Genomic DNA, 26,219 nt, shown 5'->3' on the forward strand with positions numbered 1-26,219 from the left:
TCCTGGCTCAGAGGCAGGGACATTATCGCTGCACCACAAGAATCCGCAGGCCACTGTACCTTAAGTAAAAAAATCAAAAGAACTGCAGGAGCTGTCAAGCAGAAACAAAAATAGAAGTTGCTTGAAAAGCTCAACAGGTCTGGCAGCATCTGTGAAGAGAAATCAGAATTAACAGTTTGAGTTCGGTGACCCTACATCAGAACCAATCCCGAAATGTTAACTCTGATTTCTCTTCACAGATGCTGTCAGACCGGCTAAGCTTTTACAGCAACTTCTGTTTTTTTGTCTACTTTATCTTATTTTCTAATCGCCTGTGAAGTGAGATGCTATCTGGAGCAGGTGGGACTTGAACCTGGACTTCCTGCCTTAGAGATAGGGACACTACCACTGTGCCACAGGACTCCTTAGATCTGCTTTTTTTGTTATACCAAAAAGTGTTATCACTCACAACTGAGTGACTTTCCCATCACCAAAATCACCGTGACTTTGTTTTTACCACAAACTGCCACCAAGAAAACACCCATGTAGCTAATTAGATATTTACGAGTGAAGTCCATTGCAAGCAATTTGGGTGTTTCTTTTTCTTTTTCTGATGGGTCTGCTTTATTTATTTATTTTAAACACAATTGTCATACATCTCAGACAGTCACCTGTATCTCATCCAGATATTTTCTAATCGACTTCTTCAAGGGGAGAAGGTTGAACGTGAACCCAGGCCTCCTGGCTCAGAGATTGGCACACTACCACTATGCCACAAAAACACCAGGGTGTACTTTATCTTCTTTAATTTTTGACCCCTCTCTGCTGATAAGTGTTATCACACACAACTGAGTGACTTTCCCTCTGACCAAAATCACCATGACTCTTTATCTGTTTTTTTTTAACCTATTGACCACCACCAGGAAAACACACATATAGCAATCGAGTTTTTACAAGCAAAGCCTTTTATGGGTAATACAAACCTTCAAAGGTCAGGCGGAGTGCGGTAGGGAGACTGGGAAGGGACTACATCAAATGTAGTTGGATGGGAAATGAAGCACCATATTTCCACAGTGCCCACCTCTCTCTGAAAGCATCAAGAACGTTAATGCATACTACACGCTCCTTCTCCAATGTCACACAGGCATGAGTATAACCAAGGAAGAGGGGCAGACAGTCGGCAGATATGACTCCCTCCACAGCCTGCTGCCTCGACCTGTTTAAGGCCAACCTGGTCAGGAGTAGATCTGTGAGGGAGCCCACTGATCTGCCCACACCTCAGCAACAGGTACCCTAACATCGGGGGCATAGGGCTGAAATTTAACTAAAACACAACAAAACATGTTTCAAATAACTAAAAAGGGAGTGCAAACACCCACTGGGCCTGCTTCATAAAGGGCTCAGGTGATGAGATTCAGGCTAAACAGGCATTTCCTGTTTTCAGGGAAACACATACTCCACACATACCACAGGGGGATGAATTAAGGATTTTCCCATGGGCCTTGTAGAGGCTATTACAATGACAACACCATCTATCCATATCCTGAAACCTGTGCAGTCAAAGTTCACCTACCCCATGTTCTCTTTCATTGAGTTCAACTGGCCTGTTGGCAGCATATCCTGCATGACCCAAAAGCTATGAGTCCTGGCCTGCAGCTCCAATTGACCCTTGGCTGGATGATAGCCTTAGCTGCAGGTCTTCCAAGCTTACAGCGTCTGTTTCAATTTCCAACCCAATTCTGAGTTTATAATCTTGCCTGGGTAGAAGTGCATCCCTACCTGGAGTACATTGGGCCCAAAATAATGACCTGATTGAGGACATCTACAAAATGTCAGATGATTCAAAAGACTTGACCTACCTAAAAACAGAAAGAAAAACGGAAAATCAAAGCTATAGTTACCCAGACCTGCATGCATGAAGTAGAGCAGCAAATATATTCCTGAGAAAGCATGGATTGGAGAATAAGGGAATGAATGACTATAATACAAAGACATGCATTTCTTTTTCTCAAATGATTAGAAGAAACTAATTGCAAGGAACTTTATTTGAGACAAAATAAAATCATGTCAATAATGTAATTTGGATATGTTCCTTCATAGTTTGCAGGTGGAAAGCTGGTGGTTATTGGATCAACTATCCATTATAAGTAGAATCCAGTTATCTTCACCTTTTTAGGTGTATAAGGAATAGGAAGCAATCAAACTGCAGCTATTAGTTTTCTATTCACCCATAAGTAAAAGTTAACCTCTGTGAATCTAATCTAAAATATCATGTTTAGAAACAAAAGAAAATGAGCCTTTTTTGTCATTGGACACTTCCATATCATCTGTTAAAGGAGTGATGAAACTGTGACTGCTTCTGATGGCTCTTGTTTTGAGGCATCATACATCATGAGTACAAGATATATTTACTGCTATCTTCTTGGCATAGAATTTTGGATGAAAGAATAAGGAGACTATACTGCATGGAAAATAAGAATCTAAATGGGTAGAAATGCAATGAGGCTTTAGGGTATGGTTACATTAATCAGCAAAAGTGCAGAGACATTGAAGTCATTATGTTATTAAAGCCATCCAATGAAGCAAAGTGCTGGGGACTATTTCTCAAGGAATAAAATTGAAACACAGAGAAGTTGAGTTAAACCAGCACTTTGTCATCACTAATTGGATTAATCCAACAGTGACAACAAGATACCACCAACAATAATGGCACATATAACAAGATAGCTTATTTCAAGAATGTTTTGTTTGGAAATTAAAAGTCTGCCATGTTTTAAGAGATCATAGAATTGGAGTGTGAGAAAGAATGGTGCAGAAATGCTGTCAAAGCAGAAATGGGAAGGATGTGTGAAGGGCTGAAAACCTAGGAGTTAATATGATATAAGTGTGTGCTTGTCAGAGTGAACAGATGAAATTCATTTACAGCTCAGGGAATTCACACTTAGGCTAGTGAGAATCACTTAAATTAATCATTTTACTAAGAGAATTTTATTGTGACCTCGAAACATATCTGTTGCAGCATAAATGGAAAGAAATGCAATATATTGCAGGTTCATGTCAATTCTGTTAATGGGTTTACTTCTCTTTCCATTACAGTGAGGTTTTAATTGCACTATACTGTAAGGATTTATTCTCTGACATACACCATTTTATAGCCGAGTACATTCTTTTTATTAGAGAAACCTTGGGAGAGGCCAGCCCACTGTGCAGGACGATTAAGTTAGGAAGAACGGAAGAGCGGAGAAGTCAAGTCAGGAAATACAGTTAAATGATATAAAATTTGTGCTATAAGGACCTGAATTTTAATCCAAAAAGGCACATCTGTTTTTAGTGAGGTCAATGAATCAGTCTGAGAAATCCATTTCCTGATGCAAACCAGTCTCCCACTCATTTCTAACATTGACAAAGGCTCGATCGTAACTGCATAACAATCTGATTGAAGAAGACAGGTTACAATTTTAAATATAATAATGAGACTCAGGACCTTATTGCCATTCAGATTTTTGATTTTGGCTATTCACAGAATCACAGATATATGATAGCACAGAAAGAAGGCATTCAGCTCTTTGAGCCTGTAACGACTCTTCAAAGACCATTACCCACTGCCATGTCCTGTTTTCTTCTCATACCCTTGCCCATGTAATCATCCAATGCCCTCTTGAATGGCTCAAATGAACCTGCCTTCACCACATTTCCAGGCAGTGTATTCCGTATCCTAACTACTTGCTGTGCAAAAGACTGTCTCACATCACCCTTCCTTTTTTTGAGCATCACTTTAAATCTCATTTGTGTTTTTTTTACAAGCAGGAATAGACCGTCCCTATCTACTTTATCTAGTCCACTTATAATTTTGAATACCTCTACCAAATTTCCTCCTAGCCTTCCTCTCTCTAGGGAGAACAGTCCCAACTTCTTCAATCTATCTTCATCACTGAAGTTCTCAGCTGGGATTGCAGGTAACTTCACCAAGGTGGAAGCTTGGCAGATTCAGGAGGTAAGTGCCTTTACATTTAGATCCCAGGATTCCTGAGCAGTTTCTATGATCATTCACCCATACATGCTTCCCCAAAACCTTTTCACAGTAAGGCCTCACGTGGAGGTCACCTGATCAACCAACCATTATTGGAAATCGACTACCCTTTGTCTCCTCTCCCAACAACTACCCATCCTCACTGGCTTGGACTTAGAAATGTTGTCGCCTTCACAACTAGTTCCTTGTGTGACTGGAAGTCAATCTGTCAATCATGGCAAGAAACTGCTGTCTATGGGTTTGAAAGAGTTAACATCAAGAAGTGCCAAAAGTGCCAATCACCACTGTCATCTAAAATTGACTTGTGGGTTCAACAACCCAAGTTCTTGAAGTGGTAAGATCTAACACTTGTTCCTTCTCAAAGTCCTTGTCATATTGTCTACCATATCATAATATTGGAACAGGAGAAGCGCTATTCAGTCCTTAATACTGCCCAAGCATTCAATTAGGTCATGCCTGATCTCTCTCTCTCCACACTACCTCCAATGACTAAATGATATTCATCACTATAAACTTAGCAATTTCTGTTTTGATTCTGCTCAATGATTGAAACTTCATCACACTCTGTGGTAAAGAATTTGAAAGATTCACTATCCTCTGATTGAAGGAATTCCTCCTCATCTACATTTTAAATGACATATCATATCCCTGGTCTATGGTTACCTGCCGAAGAAAACATTTTAGATTTTCTTCACTCTGTCACGCCCACCTATAAAAACTTTTTAAGTTTAAACAAGATCTTTCTCATTCTTTGAAACATAAGGGAATACAAACCCTTTTACTTCAATCTCTCTGTGTAAGACTAGTTTGCTCTCCCAACAAATAATGTAGCAACTCTCCAATGAACTCTCTCTATGGCAAATATATCCTTGCTTAGATAAGGGAGGCGAAAACTGGACACAATATTTGTGTGAGATTTTTATTCCTCTACTCCTATCCCCTTGAAAGGAATACTGCTTATGTTTTGTCTTCCTAATTGTTTGCTGCATCTTCATGCTGGCTCTAATGTTGGGATAATGCTCATCTGATCCAGGATATTTATCAACCTTTAATCCAATTATTTTTTTCTGGTACTGTCTCTTTTCTATTAATAATTTTGTTTAGTTCCTCAGTTTCATAAGTGTCTTGAAGACCTGATATTTCTGAGAGATTTTCTGTCCCCTCTGAAAACAGTGAAGAAACTGACCATTTACTTTACATCTGTTCCTACCTGTAACGAATTACATTTGTTCTTGCTAATCTTTTTCCTTTTGATGATAGAAGCATTTATAGCCTGTTTCTCACTAACTTGCATTTCTTTTTCTCCACTTTGATCCTCCTTTGCTGGATCCTAAGTTGCTCCTAATCCTCAGCATCCTTGGAAGTAATTTACTCTGTTCTAATCTTTAACTTCTTTTATTAATTGCCCTTTAGATACTTGTGCCCTAAAGGAATGCTTATCTGACACAAACTTTGTAGTATTTCATTAAGTATAACATTTGACTGTCTATCATCAATTTTTTTTAGTGTATTTTCACAATGCACCATAGCCAACTTGCACTTCATACTCTCATAACCTTTGTACAGATCTAAGACTGAAGTATCAGAATAAACTATATCACATACAGACTGAATGTTAGATTCTATCATGCTATGGCCACTATTTCCCCTATGGATTAGATTAGATTAGATTAGATTTACAGTGTGGAAACAGGCCCTTCGGCTCAACAAGTCCACACCGACCCGCCGAAGCGCAACCCACCCATACCCCTACATTTACCCCTACCTAACATTACGGGCAATTTAGCATGGCCAATTCACCTGACCCGCACATCTTTGGACTGTGGGAGGAAACCGGAGCACCCGGAGGAAACCCACGCAGACACAGGGAGAACGTGCAAACTCCACACAGTCAGTCGCCTGAGTCGGGAATTGAACCTGGGTCTCAGGCGCTGTGAGGCAGCAGTGCTAACCACTGTGCCACCGTGCCGCCCATGGTGCCACGGATTCTGTAAGGAAGGATTATTAATTAGCCCTTCATCTTTACACAACAGTATTTTTTTTTAAAAATCCTAATACCTATTTGTTTCCTTTACATTTTTAGAATGGGTTCTAGAAATCCATCTCATTAAAACACCAGGAATTCATGCTCCACAACATTACTGCTGACTTCATCAACCTAGTCTATACACAAAGTGAAGCTGTGCAGGGATTCTTCTATTAGGTTAGATTACTTACTTAGATTAGATTACTTACAGTGTGGAAGCAGGCCCTTCGGCCCAACAAGTCCACACCGACCCGCCGAAGCGTAACCCACCCAGACCCATTCCCTTACACTACGGGCAATTGCTCTACATTTACTCATTTTACCTAACACTACGGGCAATTTAGCATGGCCAATTCACCTGATCTGCACACTTTTGTGACTGTGGGAGGAAACTGGAGCACCCGGAGGAAACCCACGCAGACACGGGGAGAACGTGCAAACTCCACACAGTCAGTCGCCTGAGTCGGGAATTGAACCCGGGTCTCTGGCGCTGTGAGGCAGCAGTTCTAACCACTGTGTCACTGTGCCGCTCAAACCATATGTGTTACATGTGTCATTATTTATAAAGTTTCCAACGTTAGCACAAGAATTTGATAGTCTATAAATAACTCCCATCAATGTTCACTTCTCCTAGCTGTATCTTAGCTCTGTTCAAACTGATTCTACATCCTTTCATTTCAGATTCTCTCTTACTTATTTAACCCGCGATTTGAAGAGCTAGCCAACTTCCATTTGTTTTTGCCTATCCATCTTAAATATTGAATATCTTTGGATATTCAGTTCCCAATTTCAGTCACCCTGTAGCCACATGAATGTATTGACAATTAAATCATATCTGTTTACTTCCATTTGTGCGCTCGAATATTCACCACTATTGTAAATACTTTACACAAGCTGATAGAATGCCTGTAATTTAGTTTTTTTTAACATTATTCTCCATTTTGATTCTATTTGATTCTTGTTTCTGCTTCATCCAAATTCTTACTTGCTACTATTTTATCTACTTTTCCTAGTTTTGCTTCTCTCAAATCTGAGCTCCCTCTAAGGTTCCCATTTCCCTGTCAATCTTCTATAAATCCTCCTCCACAGAACTGTCCGATTTCCTGCAAGAATGTTCGTATCAGTCCTGTTATGATGTAACCAGGCCATCTTATTTAGGTCCCAGCTGCTCCAGAATTGTTCCAAATGTTTGGAAACCCAATTCCTATCATTTTACTCCATTTTCTAGCCATGTATTCAATCATCAAATACTCCTTGTTCTATACGCTGTTGATATAATCTGGAGACATTCGCTGATAAGCAATAAATTTTAACTTGTTAACTATAAAGTACTCTTTTAGTTAGACCAGGAAGTGGGTTTCCTCCACAACACTAGACCAAAATGACCCTATATTTTCCTACATTTAAAGAAGATGGTGGCAGGAGCCTTCATCAGGAGCCACAGCTGACTTTGTGTGGTCAGTGGCTGTGGGCAGTGATGTTGATTTTATTTGATTGCTCATGCAGCACATGATGAGAGGTCGAATGAGATCCTTACACTTAGCTTTAAGTTATCTGCACACACATCATGGTCAAAAACAGAGAAGAGCTGAAAAGTTAAGAAACCAACAGAGAAATGATGTTGTCCATCATGTATTAGCCTTTGCAGTGAACTCGTGTAGGTCCTCTTGAGGCATCCTCTTAAACACATACTTACTTACCATTGCAATGTCAGAGTCTTGGGAGGAGATGACATAATGGTCAATGTAACAGTATGTACAAGTGTATAACATTAATTATGAAATTTAAAAAAGCGTGGGAGGAGATGTTGTATATAAAACTGTAAATGTTAATGCTGAGTGGCCTAAGCATCACCTATTATGACAATGTCACGGAGAATAATCAACAGAAAAATTGAGGATCTTGAAGGTGTAATCCTCCTCAAATTCTCTGTAACAATGTCAAGCAAGTCACACTGAAAGGTTGCACCAGGGACACAATATAAAGCAAGAATAAAATATAACCAATAGCTACTCGTTAGCAAAAAATGATCTGTAGCTTGTTAACTCAGAAGAGATTCTTTTAGTTTGACCAGGAAGTGGTTTTCCTCTGCCATACTAGACCAAGCAGGCTCTGTAGTTTCGTACATTTAATGGGAGTGGTGACAGCAATCTTCATTAGCAGCAGCTCGTAAGACATTGTAAGCTGAATTGCCCATTCAACAGGATAGATCACTGATTTCATGCACTTGAGTCAAACTAACAATGTACAGGGGTATTCTGTGTTGTTAACTGTATAGAAACCAGTTCAAATCTACTTTTAGTGGGCTTGCTTTTCCATGTCCCAATGAGTTGTAAGTTGAAGGTCATTTCCGACAGCCTTCTGAGAATCTCTGAACCAACTTCAGTGATAAGGCCCACTCTGCTGAAGCCTCTTCCTGACCATGACAGGACAAATCATCCAATGTCTTCAATTTCCATGGGTTCCATCTCTTTGACCAAAGAATATCCATTCACCTAGATTCTGTCTGGTAGCTAACAGAGAAACCTCACTGTATCCTCTGCTGATTGTAGCAGTTGCTGTTCCTGACTCTGTCTCTTTTTCTCATACACACTCTCTTTCTATGTTTGGGGATTATTTTAATCAGTCATCTATCCATGGCAAAACCTGCTGCTCTGTCTTTGTTTTCAGGAATTAAATCTGACACATGGATTTCCGTAGTACTTGTTCTTGGCCCCTGTCCTCATTGAAATAGGTCATACTTATGTTTTGTCTCACAGAAGGTCATCTTCTCGGTTTTTACTCACTCTTCGGCGCTAGTGCAATCAAGCCCCACCATTCCCCAAGCCAGCATAAATACGAAAAATTGGTTCAACCACCAAATTGCCAAATTCTATCAACCCGATTAATTCAGATTAAAAGAATATGTGCTTAAGATGAAAATGATTACTTTAAATGGAGAAAAAGAACTGAATTGCTAATTTAGAACTTGAACTCTATCCCTTCTTAAATTCCTTCCTTCACAAATAGGCACACAAGACAGGCCAAACATGAATATTAAGGGATGGAAAAAGGATGAAAAATATCAGGGAAAAGTTCAATAACTTTAGTCTGTATCATAAGAGTTAATAAATTGTTTTCTTTTGGTCTCTTCCAATTCGTTTTAGTTTTTGGCTGATTAGACTTGTGACCTAATGCTGTCTTTTATTCACTGCTTGAGATTTTGTCCCTTTTAGAATCTCTGAAGGTGATTTTTCCTTTTTTCCCTTCAACAAAGAAATTTGCAAAGAAAGCATATTATAAGGAAATGGTGAGGGAGTACGGCTACCAGGGGTTGTTCTGTAAACGTCTCTATCCAAGAGGGAGAGAAAGATAATTTCTCTCTGCAGGCTCACCATTTTTGCAGTGCTGTTTCCATACAAGCCTGTGGGCACCTTGCAGGAGGCGATTAAGATGTCTTGTCAAACAATTGTCCCTTAGTTCAAGAGCCATGGGCTCCATTCTGTCTGACTGTGCCCTCACTGTTTCAGGAAAAAGCAACATTGTGTATACAACTCACAATGTGTTCAGTAAGCATGATTTTTAAAATGACTTACAGAGACACATTGGTTTCAAGAAATAACATCCTTTTTTTGAAGTTGAAAAAAATTCAAAAGATGTTGACATTACAAACTTGAATTATAATTTACGATTTAAACCAGTTTATAAAATCTCACATTCCAAACAATTATGTAGTGAAACCTCTCAAGGTGTTTCATGGGTATGAAATCAGGGAATCATTGTCACAGCCTGCCTGCAACAGTAGTAGACTCGCTGACATTCAGGGTGTTTAAATGGGCACTGGACATACATATGAATAATAATTGAATGGCACAGGTTAGATGGGCATCAGATTATTTTCACAGGTCTGCGCGACATCGAGGGCCGAAGGGCCTGTACTGCGCTGTAATGTTCTATGTTGTCCGAACTATGTTCTACGATTTAAATTCAACAAAGGAGACATAGGAACAGAGGTACGTTTCACATTCTTAAAGGAGAAGAATTTTGAGAAGATAATTCAGGAACTTTGAGTCAGGACGTCATGAACAAATGGTTGCCAAAAGTGGGTGAATCAAAACAATGTTTCCTTCAAACATTTTTCCTAATGACAAATTCTTTCCCAGTACAGCTGAAGAATGTAAGAGAGCATGAAGCAACAAAAAGCCTAAAAGGCCACAACATTTGGTTTCTTTTTTGTTGCTTACATAGAATTGAAATCTGGTAACCAGTCCTAGTTACTGAAGTGGTCCTCAGAACTGTTTCATAATTAGATGTCTGCTGTATCACATCCTTCATTGTGAATTATCCCCTGTGATCTCCGTGTTTGGAAATGGATTCCTAGAGAGATAACAATGTGTTGGCTTTTGGAAAGTACCATTACAATTACACTGTACAGGTGTAGTGATTAGCTGATGGAATTATACTTGAGTTCACATGCTGCTGTAGCAAAATATCCAATTAGTGCAAACTGTGACATTTGCCTACCATGGAATTGTACACAATCTGTGCTCATTTTCAAACAGAAAATATGGAAACTGTGGAGAGTTACTAACAGCTGCCTTACCAGTTGCTGTTTATCTGGGATCTGTAATGCTACGCAATGGATAGTGTCCCTGCCTCCAAGCCAGGAACTCTATGTATAAGCTGCACTCCAGTCCTTAATGCCCAAGGAAGATGCATTCACAATGTGGATAAAGGGTATCAAGCTTCAATTCTTCCCAATGCCCACCAATGGCAGGCAATAAGAGCCGGAGAGCTTCCTGATCAGCCTGGAGACGGAGAGAATCTTTCAACCTTTACTATCACCATCTGTAGCTCCAGAATACAGCATGCACGGACAAGTGCTTGTTTCCACAACCAGTTAGACTCTCTGAATGCATCAAAGCACAGTACTTATGCTGAAAAGCTCAAAAGTGGAAATATGATCATATTGATGTGAAACAGTTACGCAGAAGAGTATTTTCAACCAGCATGCTGTGGAATTGTTCAAGTGTGCCATTCAATTTTGTGTAAAGGGCTAATAAAAATCAATGTAAAACAAACATCGTTTCTGCTTAAAGAAATAGGGCCACAAAGAGTTAAAAATACTTGAGCTGTACAGATTTGAAAATGCTCAGTCGATACCAATGTATTTTTTCCAGTGGATTTGAAACGTTAATGCTATTGATCCTTCTTCATTTTCGTGTATGCACTATGTTGCAAACTAGTTGAATTAAGATATTAACCATAAAAACAGCAAGTAAAAATGAGAAATCAGTTCAAATAAAAAAAATGCAAGTGTGACATGGAATTTTTTAATCTCATTGAAGAATGCCTTATACCGAAAAGGCCGGAAACCACCGGTGTAGAGTTCACAATCTCCTTCCAAAAAGATTGCCCAGTTGTTCCTCAGACAAGAGGGTCAAACCAGATTCATTATAACCAATTACAAGACATGAATACAGTCACTGTGGAAATATATTGCAGTTCCTTCATCCTTGTTGGGTTAAAACCCTGGAATTCCTCCTAATGCACTGTGGGTCTACTTACAGCAAATAGATTGCAGCAGTTCAAGAAGGAAGATTGTCACCATCTTCTCAAAGGCAAATTGAGATGAGCAATAAATGCTGACCAGACTGACATGGCCACATTCCATGAGTAAATAAATAAAAACATAACAACACCGTGGGCAGAATCGTATTGTGTTCTGAATAACATCCAAATAAACCAGTTGGACTATAACCAGGTGTTGTGTGATTTTTAACTTCGTACGTGGGGGAGAATTGTGACAGGATCAAATGGGAAGTCTAGTGTCAAGAGTATCTCACTCCATCTTTTATGCTTTTCGTAAGTGGCAAGGTTGGTTTCTCGTTAGGCAGCAATAAGTTGCCAATTAAGGAGAATTAAAGCTTGTTAGTACCTTATTAATGGCCGAACTCACCTGATTCACATTCAGCTTCCCACCTTAACAAACGTGTCAAGTAAGTTCGATGTCAGAAAAACTCGTATGGAATTCAGTGCAAGTGCCCGCCGACATCAACTCACCAATTGTCTCGAAGGGCTTCCAATGTTGTTCAGGACAAACGGAATCTCAAGACATGGTCTATGGGCACAAACTGTACGTAGCCCTTGTTCTCAGATGTTGGTGTCTAGCATTTGCCAACCCCTCACAATCAACATGACACTCTCAATAAACTTGCAGGCTGCACAGGAACCGCAGACTTGTATTGCTGGATTGATCAGCAAGTCACACTGAAAGGTTGCACCAGGGACACTTTAGGGCTTCTGCCTGAAACATCGATTTTCCTGCTCCTCAGATGCTGCCTGACCTGTTGTGCTTTTCCAGCGCCGCTCTGATCTAAACTCTGGTTTCCAGCACCTGCAATCCTCACTTTTGCCATATGAACAGGGAGCCATCACATGGACGAGACTTGGCTGTATCCCAGGGAAGCTCGCTTGCTGTCTTCATGCTTGCTCACTTAGCACATACCCACATGCTCACAGTGTCTATGCCATGATGTGCCAATTAGCGCAGTCAAAGAACCGGACAGCATGCCTTGTTGGTCAGCAGTCCCCAGTGTAGTGCACACTGCTGTGTGGCAGTGTTATGCCAATCTCACAGCTGCTCTAAATGCTAGCAACTTATGTGGCAGACACAAGCATGTGCAGCAAACACATATAGGAAGGATGTTGTTAAACTTGAGACGGTTCAGAAAAGATTAACAAGGATGGTGTCAGGCTTGAAGGGTTTGAGTTACAGGAAGAGGCTGAATAGGCTGGGGCTGTTTTTTCCTGAAGCATCAGAGGCTGAGGGATGACCGTATAGTGGTTTATAAGATGATGAGGAGCATGGAATGGATGATAAGCCAAGGTCTTTCCCCCAGGCTATGGGAGTCCAATCCAAGAGGGCATAGGTTTAAGATGAGAGGGGAAAGATTTAAAAAGGATCTGAGGGGTAACTTTTTCACACAGAGGGTGGTGTGTACATGGAATGAGCTGCCAGAGGAGGTGGTGAAGGCGAGTACAATTACACCATTAAAAGGCATCTGGATGGGTATATGAATAGGAAGAGTTTAGAGAGATATGGACCAAATGCTGGCAAATGAGACTAAGTCAGATTGGGACGTCTGATTGGCGTGGATGAGTTGGACTGAAGGGTCTGTTTCCGTGATGTATGACTCTATTTCTCGAAGTCTCTCAGGAGTAGTCTTCACCCAAGTCATTGAAGGCAGCCATGTGTCAGGGGGTCCTGACACAGTAAGTCAAGATAAGCCTCCCAGACCAGTCTAGGGGATAGTCCATAGCCAGGCATCCAGTCAGGATGTTCTTAGCCAGAGGGCCCATGCCTCTGTAGTCGTGAGAGTCAGTCCTGTGGCTCCACTGCAGCCAGTCTGGGGGGCCTAGGAATAATTTGGTCAGAAAGATGGACAACTAACAATCGGGGGTCTAGGCATCTCTCATCTTGGGCTGTCTGGTCAGGGTGTAGACCGAGGTCAATCCATTGGGTCTGTCCACAGAGGTTGAAGGGAAAAAAGTGATAAGGAGGGGATAAGGAAGCCACTGCTGCAGGAATGAAACCTGGCAAGTTATTCTTTAGGAGTGGAGCTGCAGTCTTGGGGGAAGCAGAGATGCTAACTGTGAAGGGAGCAGAACAGGATCTGCAAGGGGTGAATACAGTAAAGCATGGATGGAAAGGGAGTCATGCAGGTTGGAGGGGCGGGGATGGTCCATGTTCAAGAGCAGGGCTGAAGAAGGGCTTATGCCCGAAACGTCGATTCTCCTGCTCCTTGGATGCTGCCTGACCTGCTGCGCTTTTCCAGCAACACTTTTATCAGCTCTGATCTCCAGCATCTGCAGTCCTCACTTTCTCCATGTTCAGGAGCACCCTCACTTCAAGGAGGTGAGGGTGTACAATATTAGGGGTTGAAAGATGGGCAGGTTACGGCTAATGTCAATGGGTTGGATGGGGACCTGGAGAGTGGGAGCCTCTGGGAGTTATAGGTTATCAGAAAGCAGATCTGAATGTTTGAGGCCTACTGAGTCATGGAGGCTGGTACCCACTAGGTGAGGAGAGCTGGTAGCATCACTGGTGTAGAGATGAAAATAGGTTGCATCATTGTTCGTGCTGGGTCAGGTGACAAGGCGTGCGGAGTGACAGATGTGAGGTTTGAGGGGCTGTAGTAAGCACAGGTGAGAGCAGATGTTGCAGCCAGCTGTGGGATGGTAGCACGTGAACCTTGTTGGGAGGTAGATGCAGTAGCAGAGATAGAACGATTGTGAGATGGCATAGACAAGAGTGTGGCACTTCCCCTAGCACAGCTGGGGAAGCCTTTAACCTTTTCTAGAATCCCTACAGTGTGTGAACAGGTCCTTCGGTCCAACAAGTTCACACCAAACGTCCGAAGGGTAGCCCACTACCTTATATTTACCCCTGATTAATGTACCCAACCTGTATATCCCTGAACACTATGGGCAATTCACCTAACCTGTACATCTTTGGACTCCGGAAGGAAACCGAAGCACCTGGAGGAAACCCACACAGACACGGGAAGAATATGCAAACTCCACACTGACAGTCACCCGAGGCTGGAATCAAACCCAGGTGCCTAGCGCTGTAAGGCAGCAGTGCTAACCACTGAGCCACCATGCTGCCCCAACAAGCCCATACCGACCCTCTGAAGAGTAACCCACCCAGACCCATTCCCCAACCCTAGTGCCCTTCTTAAGGCACTGCTAGCTGTTCCTCTATACTGTGGAGATGGCATTGACCTGAGTAGTGATCTCAGACCCAGCTGCCATGGTCTGATGGCTTGGCCTCTTCTGCTGGCCCTCTAGGAGTAAGACACCTCTCCTTTACACCACCCCTTCCACTAGGAACTCTGGGTCTCTGAGGGAGGGCACAGTACCACATTCCCTTGTCAAACATCTTCAGAATGCCAAGGTTGGTCCAGGTGACCAGAGGCCTTCTGGAGATGGCGCAAATGTAAGGGATGCTAGTCTTTCAGCAGATATCCACTGAGTAGTGCGTTGTTCTGAGAATAATGCGAAGTAAGATAGGGCTGGAACCGGACATGATGGGTGTCATGGGGATTGGGTGGCTAGTTAATGAAGTGTGTTTTATCACTCACAGCAAGAAAACTCTCTTGGCCATACAGCTGAAATCCCTCCAAATAAACTTAACACAATCTGCAATTATCCAAAAATTGTAAGAATCAGACTCACACTATTGTGCACTGATTAATAATAAAAGATTTTAGGTGAAAGTGAGTACTGCAGATGCTGGAGATTAGAGTCCAGAGTGTGATGCTGGAAAGGCACAGCATGTCAAGCAGCATCTGAGGAGCAGGAAAATCAATGTTTCGGGCAAAAGCCCTTCATCAGGGACAAAAGATTTTAGTTGAGGGTATGTACAATTTATTATGGAGGACACAACAATACATTACTATATTGTCCATTTAATCCTTATTAATAGGAAACTTCACAAGAAGTACTGTTTGTGATTTGGATAGAATGTCATTCATCCTCAATATCAAGTATTACTTAATATCCTTTTGGATAGGGTAGAACCATGTATCACTATTAGCCATCTTCAGATGGTAAAATGTTACAGATTGTAAATTGCAAGTAAATCTCTGGTTGCAACAAATGAGTTACTAATTCCTGACATTGACCCCTGTGCAATTTAAACAGCAAGGCTTTAAATACATTTACTGACGATAGCATTGCACTTAGATAGCAGTTTTATAATATTACATGCAATTGATAAAACCTACTTCATTTGCAGAGTTCATGATGATCAACTTGCTCTTTTGTGCACGAGCCTAAGCAAAAATGAACTTCCTACAATCACAGAACACATTTGTTAATAAAAATTGGGTAATGCTATTGTACTGTTTGGCTACCTTGCACATGTATTGATAACACAATCATTTAGTGATCCCACCAACAGGCACTACACTGAGTGGATTATACAAACAACCCTTAACACCTCATTGTATCCAGCTGTGTCTTACAAGCTTATTATTGTCCTCAACAATGTGTAGAGATATAGATATATCTTTAACTATCTGATTCTTCATAGTTTGGTCTGATATTTGTAAACTCAGCTAATATGTTGTGAAGGCATTTTCATTTGCCACACAGGAGTAAGAGTTTGCTAGGACAATATTCAATTAATAATGCTAAATATTCAAATATGTATATTTTGTAATGTTAATGATTATTTGCACTGGGTAATTACAGTCATAATTATGTACATAAATATATGACTACATGCAATTTTTCCATTTGAATTTCTAGCTCACACATTTCCAGTTGCAGCTAAAAAGGAAAGATTAGGCTTTTTTTCTCATCCTTCTACAGGTTGTGTATTTGTAGTCATTGAAGTTTCCTTTTTCTTGAACAAATATCAATAACTGGTATTTTCCCGTTAACTTACAACATGCTCAGCTCTTTGAGGCAGTGTCAAGTTAAACCTTAAATGCAGGATTCTCTTCTTGACATTAGCTCCTGTTTGGCTGATCTACCAATATCATTTACCAGTTTCTGTGTTTTGACTAAATGACTCAGATTTTTTTGGGAGACGTGTACACTCTGGGGAACTTCCAGAATGATGGGTTTGTTTTGGATCTGAAACTGCACCCCATTTTAGGCAGATGGAAAACTGAAACCTGATACAAAAATGTCTCTAAATGCTTCACTCTTGGCATCAGTAAATAGCATGCTTTTCAAAAAAGAGATTTGTATTTCTTAGTTAACCCCAGTGCTTCTGTAACTGTATAAGTTGTAATGAGTGAAGTGAATTGGAGCTGTCAATCTTGTGCATACAATTCTAGTTAATTTCTCCCCAACTCATATAGCTGTGGTGAACATACACCATTTGGCTAGTCTGATCAGCTACATAAATCTGTAATGAATAATGCTGTCATTTGTAGTAACATTTACATTAGAGTCCATGACGCATCTGTGAAAATATGCTTGCAGTTTTCATCTAATGAAAGGACTGGACATCAGTCATCTCAGTTGGCTAAATGGCTGGTTTGCGATGCAGAGTGATGCCAACAGCATGGTTTAATTCTTGCACTGGCTGAGGTTACCTTGAAGGACTCTCCTTTTCAACCCCTAGTCTTGCTTGGTGACCCTCAAGTTAAACCATCACAGTCGTCTCTGTCCAATGAGAAAGCAATCTTGTGGTCTGATAAATCTATGGTGACTTTTAATGTAAGGTCAAGAGATAAACTATTGTGTCCATTTGCCCCCTGCACTAACAGCATCACAGCCTCCGCTATTTGAGGGATGTACCTCAATGTTGCACTTTCCACTACCTCATTCACAGAAGCTGTTGAGAGTTTTGAATTTGGTGACTGCAACACTGCATATTTTAAGATAGAATTTGATTTGCTGTTCAATCTATAAATGAAGTAGCATTTTGAAACTCCTTGCTAACTTGTTGGTCAAGTCCAAATGTGTTAAGTCCACATAGTGTGCTCCTGAGCTATTCATTCCCCAGTCTATGCTTAGTTATCTCATGACAATGAAAGTCTCAATCATCATTGGCCTCTTCCACCACCTTCCCCATCACCAAGGAGAGAAAAGCAGCCAGGGTTCCCAGCACTGGTTACAATGACCCCTCACTGAGATGTGTGGAGATCGAGGATATATTGGGTCTGATGCCTGCATAGAAAGGTATAATGGAACTCTCACTTCAACATTGGTCAGGTTCTTTAAGGGTGTAGTAGAAGAGACAGAAAATTAACTGAAAATTTGTTGGACAACTTACTTGTTCTCACATGATTCTTCCTTTTTTTTATCTCTTCTCCTACCTTCTTCCCCATAGAAAAGCCTCGGATGAACAGTATTCTTACTTCTGCAACTGAACCATATGATCTGTCTTTCTCAAGATCCTACCAGAGTCTCTCACACCTTCCGCCATCTTATGAATCTGCAGTTAAATCTGACATAAGCAAGTATTCTTCACTAAAGCGGTTAAGTAGGTGTTCCATGATCTTCCATTAACATTATTTTGCATCATACCTAGGAAAACAAATCTGGTAATTAATGGCTGTTATTTTCCAACTGCTTCAGTCTTGAAGTTCCCCAGCTGCTGCACAAGCAAGTGTGTCAACTGTTCAACTTCATGGTGCACCATCATTCATTGATGGCCAATCTCATAGTGTCAATAGAATATTCCATGGATAAGGGATATTAACTGTACTTTTACCTCATCTTATAGCATCAATCCTTTTGCAATGCTGTTGTTGACTGCTGCTTTGACATGTCGGAAGGCAAATGAGATTTGGGACATCAGCTAAATATGCTTTCTGAGGTGACAAGCGACATTGGTCCCATATTTTTATGTACATCACCCACCTGGAGGTTATAAGCAGGCTTTTCCTTCAGTTTGTCCAAAACGTGACAGAGTATTTGGGAAAGCCTAATGTTCAAAATACTACTCTTTTTTGCTACTGGAGTGTCATTCTCCACTGCATTTCACACAAACCCCATCTCCCCCTCCCCTGTCCCCCATTAAAAAAACCTTCTCCCACCCCCCTGCAATACAAACACAGCCCATTCAAGCAGCAAGATTTCCAAGAAATCACAAAGCCACTTTTTCATTAAGTTGCTTTGTCTGGTAAAGGGTTTTATTGCAAGTCCAGAAGTCTTACATTTCAGCAGTAAGAACTTAGATTATGTAAGTGAAATTCAAAATCTGCAAGAGAGGCAATGGCCTTGTGGTATTGTTATTAAACTTTTAATCCAGAACTCAGCCACAGTCCGCACAGTCCTGAAGACCTGGGTTCAAATCCCACCCATGGCACATAGGGAAATTTGAATTAAATGTTTTTAAAAAGAAATTTGGAATTCATAGTCTATTGATGACCATGAAATCATTGTTGATTGTTGGAAAACCCATCTGGTTCACTAATATCCTTTATAGAAGGTAACTGCTGACCTTATCTGGTCTGGCCTACATGTTACTCCAGACCCACAGCAATTTGGTTGACTCTTAACTGCCCCCTGGGCAATTAGGGATGGGCAATAAATGCTGGCTAGCAAGAGATGCCTGCATCCTGTGAACTAATGAAAAGAAACCTGTTGGACCATTCCCTTCACATTATTCAAAACAGTGATCTGTCTCAAAATGGAAAAGAATCAGTGCAAAGAGAAATATAACAGAACAAAACTGAAGTAACTGAAGACAGAACAAAGGAAATTATAAATTAAGAAATAGAATAATATGAGAAAAACAGACAGAGAAAGCAAAAAGGGAAGGGAATAGAATAAAATAAGGGATGGGGAATTACTGAAAAGACCCAATGATTGCAATTTGGAACAGAAGAGGTAAAACTATATTGAGCTGAAATTAATAACATGGAGAAATCACACAAAATGTAAGATATTGAGAGATAAGAAAAGGGAATATAAAAAAGAAAGGCAGTGATCAAGCACATTCTTTTTTGAAAACATTGCTTGAATCAAACTTGTACCTCAATAGTAAATATTCGTTTTAATGTGAAAATGTAGAGAACTGAAAATGGAAGGAAGAAAACAAATATGCAGCATTTTGTACTGGAGACGAAGAAGTTAGCAAGGCCTAATGAGCCTAATAGGGTAGAACCTAACTAGTAGCCACTAGGAACTCCTGATAACACACGCAAAAGGCTAACTTAGTTCTGGCCATCTCTTCCCACTCCTAGAAACTCTCAAAACTTTTACGGAATTCTGGGCTTACTGGAACATTTTAAAATTGCTAAATTGACTGCCAGATGGAGTTCCAAGTAGCATGTTACTGCAGCTGTACATGAACCGTGACTCATTCAGGTCCATTGCTCAGAGGAGATGAACAGACACTTGAGATACAAGTCTGAGTGAATGCTGCAATACAAGTGTGGTTTAACCATAGAACATGGCACCAATCACCCTGGGGATTGTAACACTACTTTGCTGGGGAAAAAGAAAGGCAGATCAAGTTTCATATTGCACAACTGAGCAAAGGGTACCATGAGAGTTGCAGTTACTCTACTGATGCCTGTCTGCTTCTGCTATGTATTTTCATTGATACCTGTCCTCGTGGGAGACATTACTGTCAGCATTTTTCTGTACGAATGGCAGTTCATGCATTTCACAATCAAATACATTCAACATTACACATTACTTTGCATGAGCATCAGATGTACAATTCTGTTTATAAATGAAAATATAAATAATTCCTGTGTACACTGGGGATATAAAAATCATATGTATGTTATTAAAGGCAGTCTCAAATCTATTATGGCTTCATTGTCCTAACAGAAACTGTTATCAGGGCTGCTGAAATTTCAATGAATGTAAAGTTGGGGAAAGGAAGTTCATGGGGTGGGGGGACATTCAAAGTGATACAATGGCAGAGGATTTTATAGGTGCCTTTCTGCTACTGATTGGATTAATTAATACCTCAATACCATAGAACTGCACAAAAATTGAAAAGAACAGATCCCCACTTCTCACAACTGGCATTTTATTTGCAATGTAGAAATCTAAGGGAAAAGATTTTAAAAATTGGACAAAACCGAAGAACGAGCAGCCCTGACAGTAATAATTATAATCTTTCAGGAATGTAAAATACTGAGTAGATGACAAAGCCATTCTAAAAGTTTTTTTTTGCATCATTCCTGCAGGTGAAAAGGAGATTGATGAATATTACATGAAAAGGCGACACCTTCCAGACTTGGCAGCGAGAGGAACCCTGCCTCTCCACATTATGAAAATGAACCAGGAGCACAGTAACACCAGGGAGAGGCCTAGACGACCAATGCGAGCAATGTCACAAGACAGAGTCCTGTCTCCAGAGAGAGATGTGCCTCAAGAATGTGTCATGACTTACGAGCGCATCCTATCTGATGAACAACTGCTATCAGCTGAACGTCTTCAGTCCCAGGACCCTCTGCTCTCTCCCGATAAAGTTATGTCCCTCAAACGCTCGGGGTTCCGTGAAAAGGCCATGTCCAGGGCCTTGTCCCAGTCCCACACAGATGTCTTTGTATCCACGCCCGTCTTAGATCGCTATAAGATGACAAAAATGCACTCGCATCCCAGTGCCTCAAACTCTTCTTATAATACCTTAAATACAAATCAAACAAACCACACTGCTGCTAAGCGACATGCCTTTGCTTCACGTCGGCACAACACAGTGGAACAGCTCCACTATATCCCAGGACATCACCGTAATTACCATACAGCCAGCAAAACAGAAGTAACTGTTTGATCTTAATAAAAAAAACACATCACCGATTCCATAATAACAAGAGTCTGGAATATTTGTCAGTGAGCCAGAGGACAATGGCACTATCAGACCACACTAATTACTCACGCCCTAATTCCTGACATGTTATTCAAGCAAATGCATTTGTTTTATCTAAACAAAGTGGCATCCAATATGAGGCTTCAGTCTTTCCAGAGACCTGTAACATCAGTTCCTTGTTTTATTCAAGGTTTTCATTTTAGTTGGTACATTAGCACAACAGATGGTATTATACCATTCAGGTCACCTGACAGTTTCTATCAAAGGAAGCCATGTGGTATGGTAGTCAAGTTAAAGGGCTGATGGAGATACAAGGTCAGTGGTTGAATTTCTAACCAAATGTTAATGCTACTATTGGAGATTAAAGCTATTTTGGTTAGGAGATACCAGGTTAGTTTTCTGAATAGTCAGAATTGGTGTGTTTGCTCAATTCTTTTTTTAAAAAAGGAAGGTTGTACCACATCATCCTAAATATGTGAAAAAAATTTTCGTCTTCTAAGCATGTACAGTATAAGTCAACCAACTCATGGGTGACCGTTTCCATACACTGGTATGGGACACAGCTGGCTTTCCCTCCATGTGTTTCTTTCGCCCCTTCAAAAGATGAGATGGTTCCTTTGACTTCAAGGCATAGGGAGGTAAGATGCCTTGGATAGTTTCACCTTAGCGAGAACAAACTGCACGTTACTGGGCATAGCTCAGCCATTTTCTAACTATGGTCATGAGTTGTGAGATGTTGTTCTCAACAGAATGAAAGACTCCATATTTTTCTTTGCTGAGTGAAAGAATCCTGGAGGACATTGCATAGAGACAAAATATTGAGCTTACACCATGAGCATGTGACTGTGCAAATGATTGTTTTTAATCCCAGAGGCCAAAGTGAACTTATCTTTTGTTAAAAATTAATTATCAAGTTTGTGCTGGATTATGGACTGCCAACCGTCCCAATACTGAAATCATCAATCAGGTCAACAGGCTAAATTCAATGACAATATGATATGAAATAAATGAAAAATCATCATTTCTTAGTCATCAATAGTTTATAGCCAAGAACTGTCAGTCATTCAGACAAATCAGTATTTCCCATAGAAAGTAATAGAAGCAGACTTGCCATTCACTTTTTATGCCACATGTGCCCTTTATTCTCATCTTCTTTTGTGTTTCATTTCTCTGTTTCAACCTTGCTTCTCATATTTTTATGTCACCATGTCATTTGCCTTCTTTTTTTTCCAGACAGTCCAATTTTCTTGGAAATATTAATTGCTTTTCCATGTTTGGCACTTTTGAAAACATTCATGCTTTTTTGGTGGCCTTTAATTTTGAAGCAAATACCCCTTGCTGTTTTACATTTTGTTCATCTTTGTTTTCCTTTTACGCCAATGATGCTTCTAATGTTTCTGCTTAGTTAGGCACTAGGCTTTGCATATGCAGTGAAGCTTGCTATGAAAATTTGGCTGCAAGCACAATGTGACAATGAAACTTGGCATGTCCTAAAAACGGTGCACTGGATGTTTTGAGAGTAGGTCTGAAAATTGCTATTCTCACAGAATAGCATGTTAAAGATTCAGACTCCTACTACTCGGAGGATGGTGGAATCTGAGGAGTTGTAAAGTTAAAGTTTGTGAAAATTGTGGTACACATGTTTGAAGCTATATATAAATACTGGACCAATGTTAGCCTGGTGAGGCATTTATTGTAGAGTGGTGAACATTTTATAAGTCTTTTTGCCTCCCCAATGACCTGTGGTGACAAGTAGAAGTGTTTCTGTGATGCAGCATTGATGTGGTCATCTGTACCATATCAGCTGCCTTGAAATATACTTGTAGGTTTATGTGCAAAATTGGCCATGAAGTGATCATGAACTGCATTAAATGTAGGTTTTATCCTCATTAGCCAGTTCCAAAGCAGTGGAAGTACTGCAGGTAAAACTGCAGTTGAGGTAATTTTTATTTGAAGCAAAATGTTGTTTTCATCATCCAATTTCCAAACTTGATAGGCAGTGAGCCTTCTCCAGTCATGTTCACATGGAGATATATGTCAAGTCGTAAAGTTATCAGCAACACTATATTTTAGCCAAAAACATGTAAGAGATTGTGTTTGAGAGTCTTGCAACCAAATGAGGACAAAGAATTGAAATTTGCTTTGATGTAAGACCTAAAAGAAGGCTAGCTTTTATTCAAGGCACAAAGCAGGAAGATAGTCAAGTAGATTTTATAGTGATATTTTGAACTGTCAAGTTTGAAAACAGTGGTTCAAATCCCAGTTTCCACTGTTAAATAAACTGACATTTACCACACATTCAGCAAGTTAGCAGAGAATATTATATACAACAATGGATCGATATAACTTGAAAGACTAACAGGCAAAGGAAAAGCCATTAAAAACGTTAACTGCCTATCATTCAATATAGAGTTACCATTCAGTATATAAGCAGAACTAATATCAATGATCCAGGCTTTCTAACTTAAAAAGAGTGTAATTCAGGTAAATGATTAGGATAGTGTTTTAAGATAGGCAGTTTTGTTTTTGTAAAATGGTTAATTCACCAGAGATATTTTCCTCTTCAGTTGATGCTGCTTAGCAGATGAAGCGGCAGTGTTTCTGACATCTTAATTCTTGTGGGTCACAATAGTCTTGTGGCTGTCAATGTGAGTAGCTAATTGCTTATAACATCAGAACACCCATCCAGTTCTTTGTTGTGTCATTGCAGTGAAATAGATGAACAAACATAAAAGGAGTCCACAGAAAAAGACAGTGGTTAGATAGTATCTCATGGCCAATTTTCAGCCAAAACTAGTGCCTTGTTGTCCACTACAGATTTTTTTTCAATCACTTAGGAAAGCAAGGACTAATCTCAATCAATTCATTCCCTGCCATGGAGAGAATGGCATTGATAAGAATTGCAATGTCTGAGGTAGCATTGGGTGAAAATTGGAGAAGGTTAGAAAGGTAGTTTTGAAAGGACAGAGTACACCTCTGTTATACTTTGTACATTAAATGTAAATAATAGTGACACCACCTAAATAAAAGTGATGCTTTCCATCTGATATACATTTTATTGATTAAAGCACAATAGTAGTACAACTTACTGTTTAGAAGATGGTGTTATAATCTATTTGACAATATTAAAGTGATGTTGCAAGTCTTAAAAGGAATGTTAAAAAAAGTGTTTTGGGTTGTTTATGAGGACATCAAACTGGAATCTGCCAGGAAAGGATTGTAGGCAGATGCTCATAAGAAATTGCATTCTGAAGTATAAATTGGGTCAAATCAGGCATGCAAAATGGAGACAGCATAATTGTTTGAATAATTCTCAAATAAAGGAGTAGTCAACACAGTAGGTGATTTAAAATTGAATAATTGCTTTGCTAATTAGCTGACTTCTGTTTCCATCATCAATCGTGTTCTGAGCTAACTTGTGCTAGCAGTGGTTTTGGAATATGTAAGTAAATTACATCCTTGTTGTCATTCCAACAGTGAAGCTGCCTCAGCTTGGAATAACGAGTGAAAAGCCTGGCATCAATTAACTGCCTCAGTCCACAAGCAGCCAACCTTTGACAATTAGTAAGAGCTCAAACTGTCCCCAATGTGAAAAACACCCACCCCTTTCAATGTTATTGCTGCCCTCGCATGACAACTATTTTGAAAATGCTTTTTCTCCAACTCAATTTATTGAGATAATTGGAACATCCCATATTTAGCAGCTGAGCATCAGATCCCTTCATTATTACATCACAAATGCTGTTTTAGTAAGTCATTGTCATTGCACTCCTGGGTACTTTTCTCTCTGTAAATCAGTCTCCTGCACTTCTCTCAGCCTCATTTTGCACATGGTTTATTCCCATATCCTAAAGATCATTCCCATCCTTCACTCATGTCAATGAGGTGATTTAGACCTAAGTCTCCAGACAGGTTTCTCTTAATCATAAGACATAGGCTAAACCAAAAGGTTTATCACCATCTTCTAGTTCACAACCACCTTTGACAAAAATCATACTGAGACTAGGAGGTCACAGGACTGGGACAGCAGGATGCTTTGTGCAGTTTGGTTTTATATTGCTGTTACTTCTGAAAAAAAAATGCAGACTTCCTTCGAAGTGCACTGTGGCTGATGGAAAGCCATTGTGTAGGACAGATCAAATTCCAATAAATTTCCTAGGCAGATTGATTCTACTAAAACAGCAAGAAAAATAAATATTTTTTAAGTGATTGAAGCATCAGTGATAACAAGCTTTAACAATGAGATAAAGTAGCACAAACACAAAGGGAGCACTACTGAAAATGGGAGCACAAAGTGAAGAGAAAGACTTTTCGAAATTAAATATTAACAAGGGAGCATAACATTAATAACATTAGCCCAGGAGCCCATGCTAATTCTTTGCAGTCTACGTGGCATGAGACAGCACCGGTATAAAACTGAAAGCATTAAAATCAAGAGAACTAACACTGTGACATTTTAGTTCATTCAGCATTCCTGAAATCATTTTGCAATGATAATTCACTGGAGTTGCAATGAAAATAATCTGAAATGGCACATTTTGCAACGGATAGGTTTTTAGATGCAATGTATGCCCTCCAGCAGACTCAGTATCCATGTCAATCCTTCTACTGGTGTTAATACACTCAGAAATCTGGGAGAAAAAGTAGTGGAAGATAACAGAGACAGCAAAAAAAAAATTAAAGGAAAGGTAAGCAAGTCTAGGGAATAAGCACTGATCATTCAAAATGGCAGGTGGTGTGAAATAGTGGAATGTGTAACATTGTAATCTGATGGCTTCTTGTTCATCTCCTTTCTTTGAATTTTTTATTAGATTATCAAGTAATCTTTTAGATTAGCAAGCTTGTTTAATAAAGATTTAAATATGTACACCGCAGAAACAAAAGTAAACTATGTGTTGTGAAACAAT

The 26,219-nt window shown here is 39.9% G+C and overlaps 1 protein-coding gene across 1 annotated transcript in view; it reads left to right on the plus strand.

Annotated features, from left to right (window-relative positions):
- LOC132827850 (protein shisa-6-like) overlaps nucleotides 1-21,689 on the plus strand; it is a 516,347-nt gene extending 494,658 nt beyond the window's left edge. Inside the window, exons 5-6 of the mRNA XM_060844599.1 lie at nucleotides 17,869-18,021; nucleotides 20,690-21,689. Of these exons, the coding sequence (XP_060700582.1) occupies nucleotides 17,869-18,021; nucleotides 20,690-21,276 (740 nt within the window). The 3' untranslated portion in view covers nucleotides 21,277-21,689. The remainder of the gene's footprint in view (nucleotides 1-17,868; nucleotides 18,022-20,689) is intronic.
- Nucleotides 21,690-26,219: the final 4,530 nt, after the last annotated feature.

Source organism: Hemiscyllium ocellatum, chromosome 25 (genome assembly GCF_020745735.1).
Source record: "Hemiscyllium ocellatum isolate sHemOce1 chromosome 25, sHemOce1.pat.X.cur, whole genome shotgun sequence".
Classification (NCBI taxonomy): Eukaryota; Metazoa; Chordata; class Chondrichthyes; order Orectolobiformes; family Hemiscylliidae; genus Hemiscyllium; species Hemiscyllium ocellatum.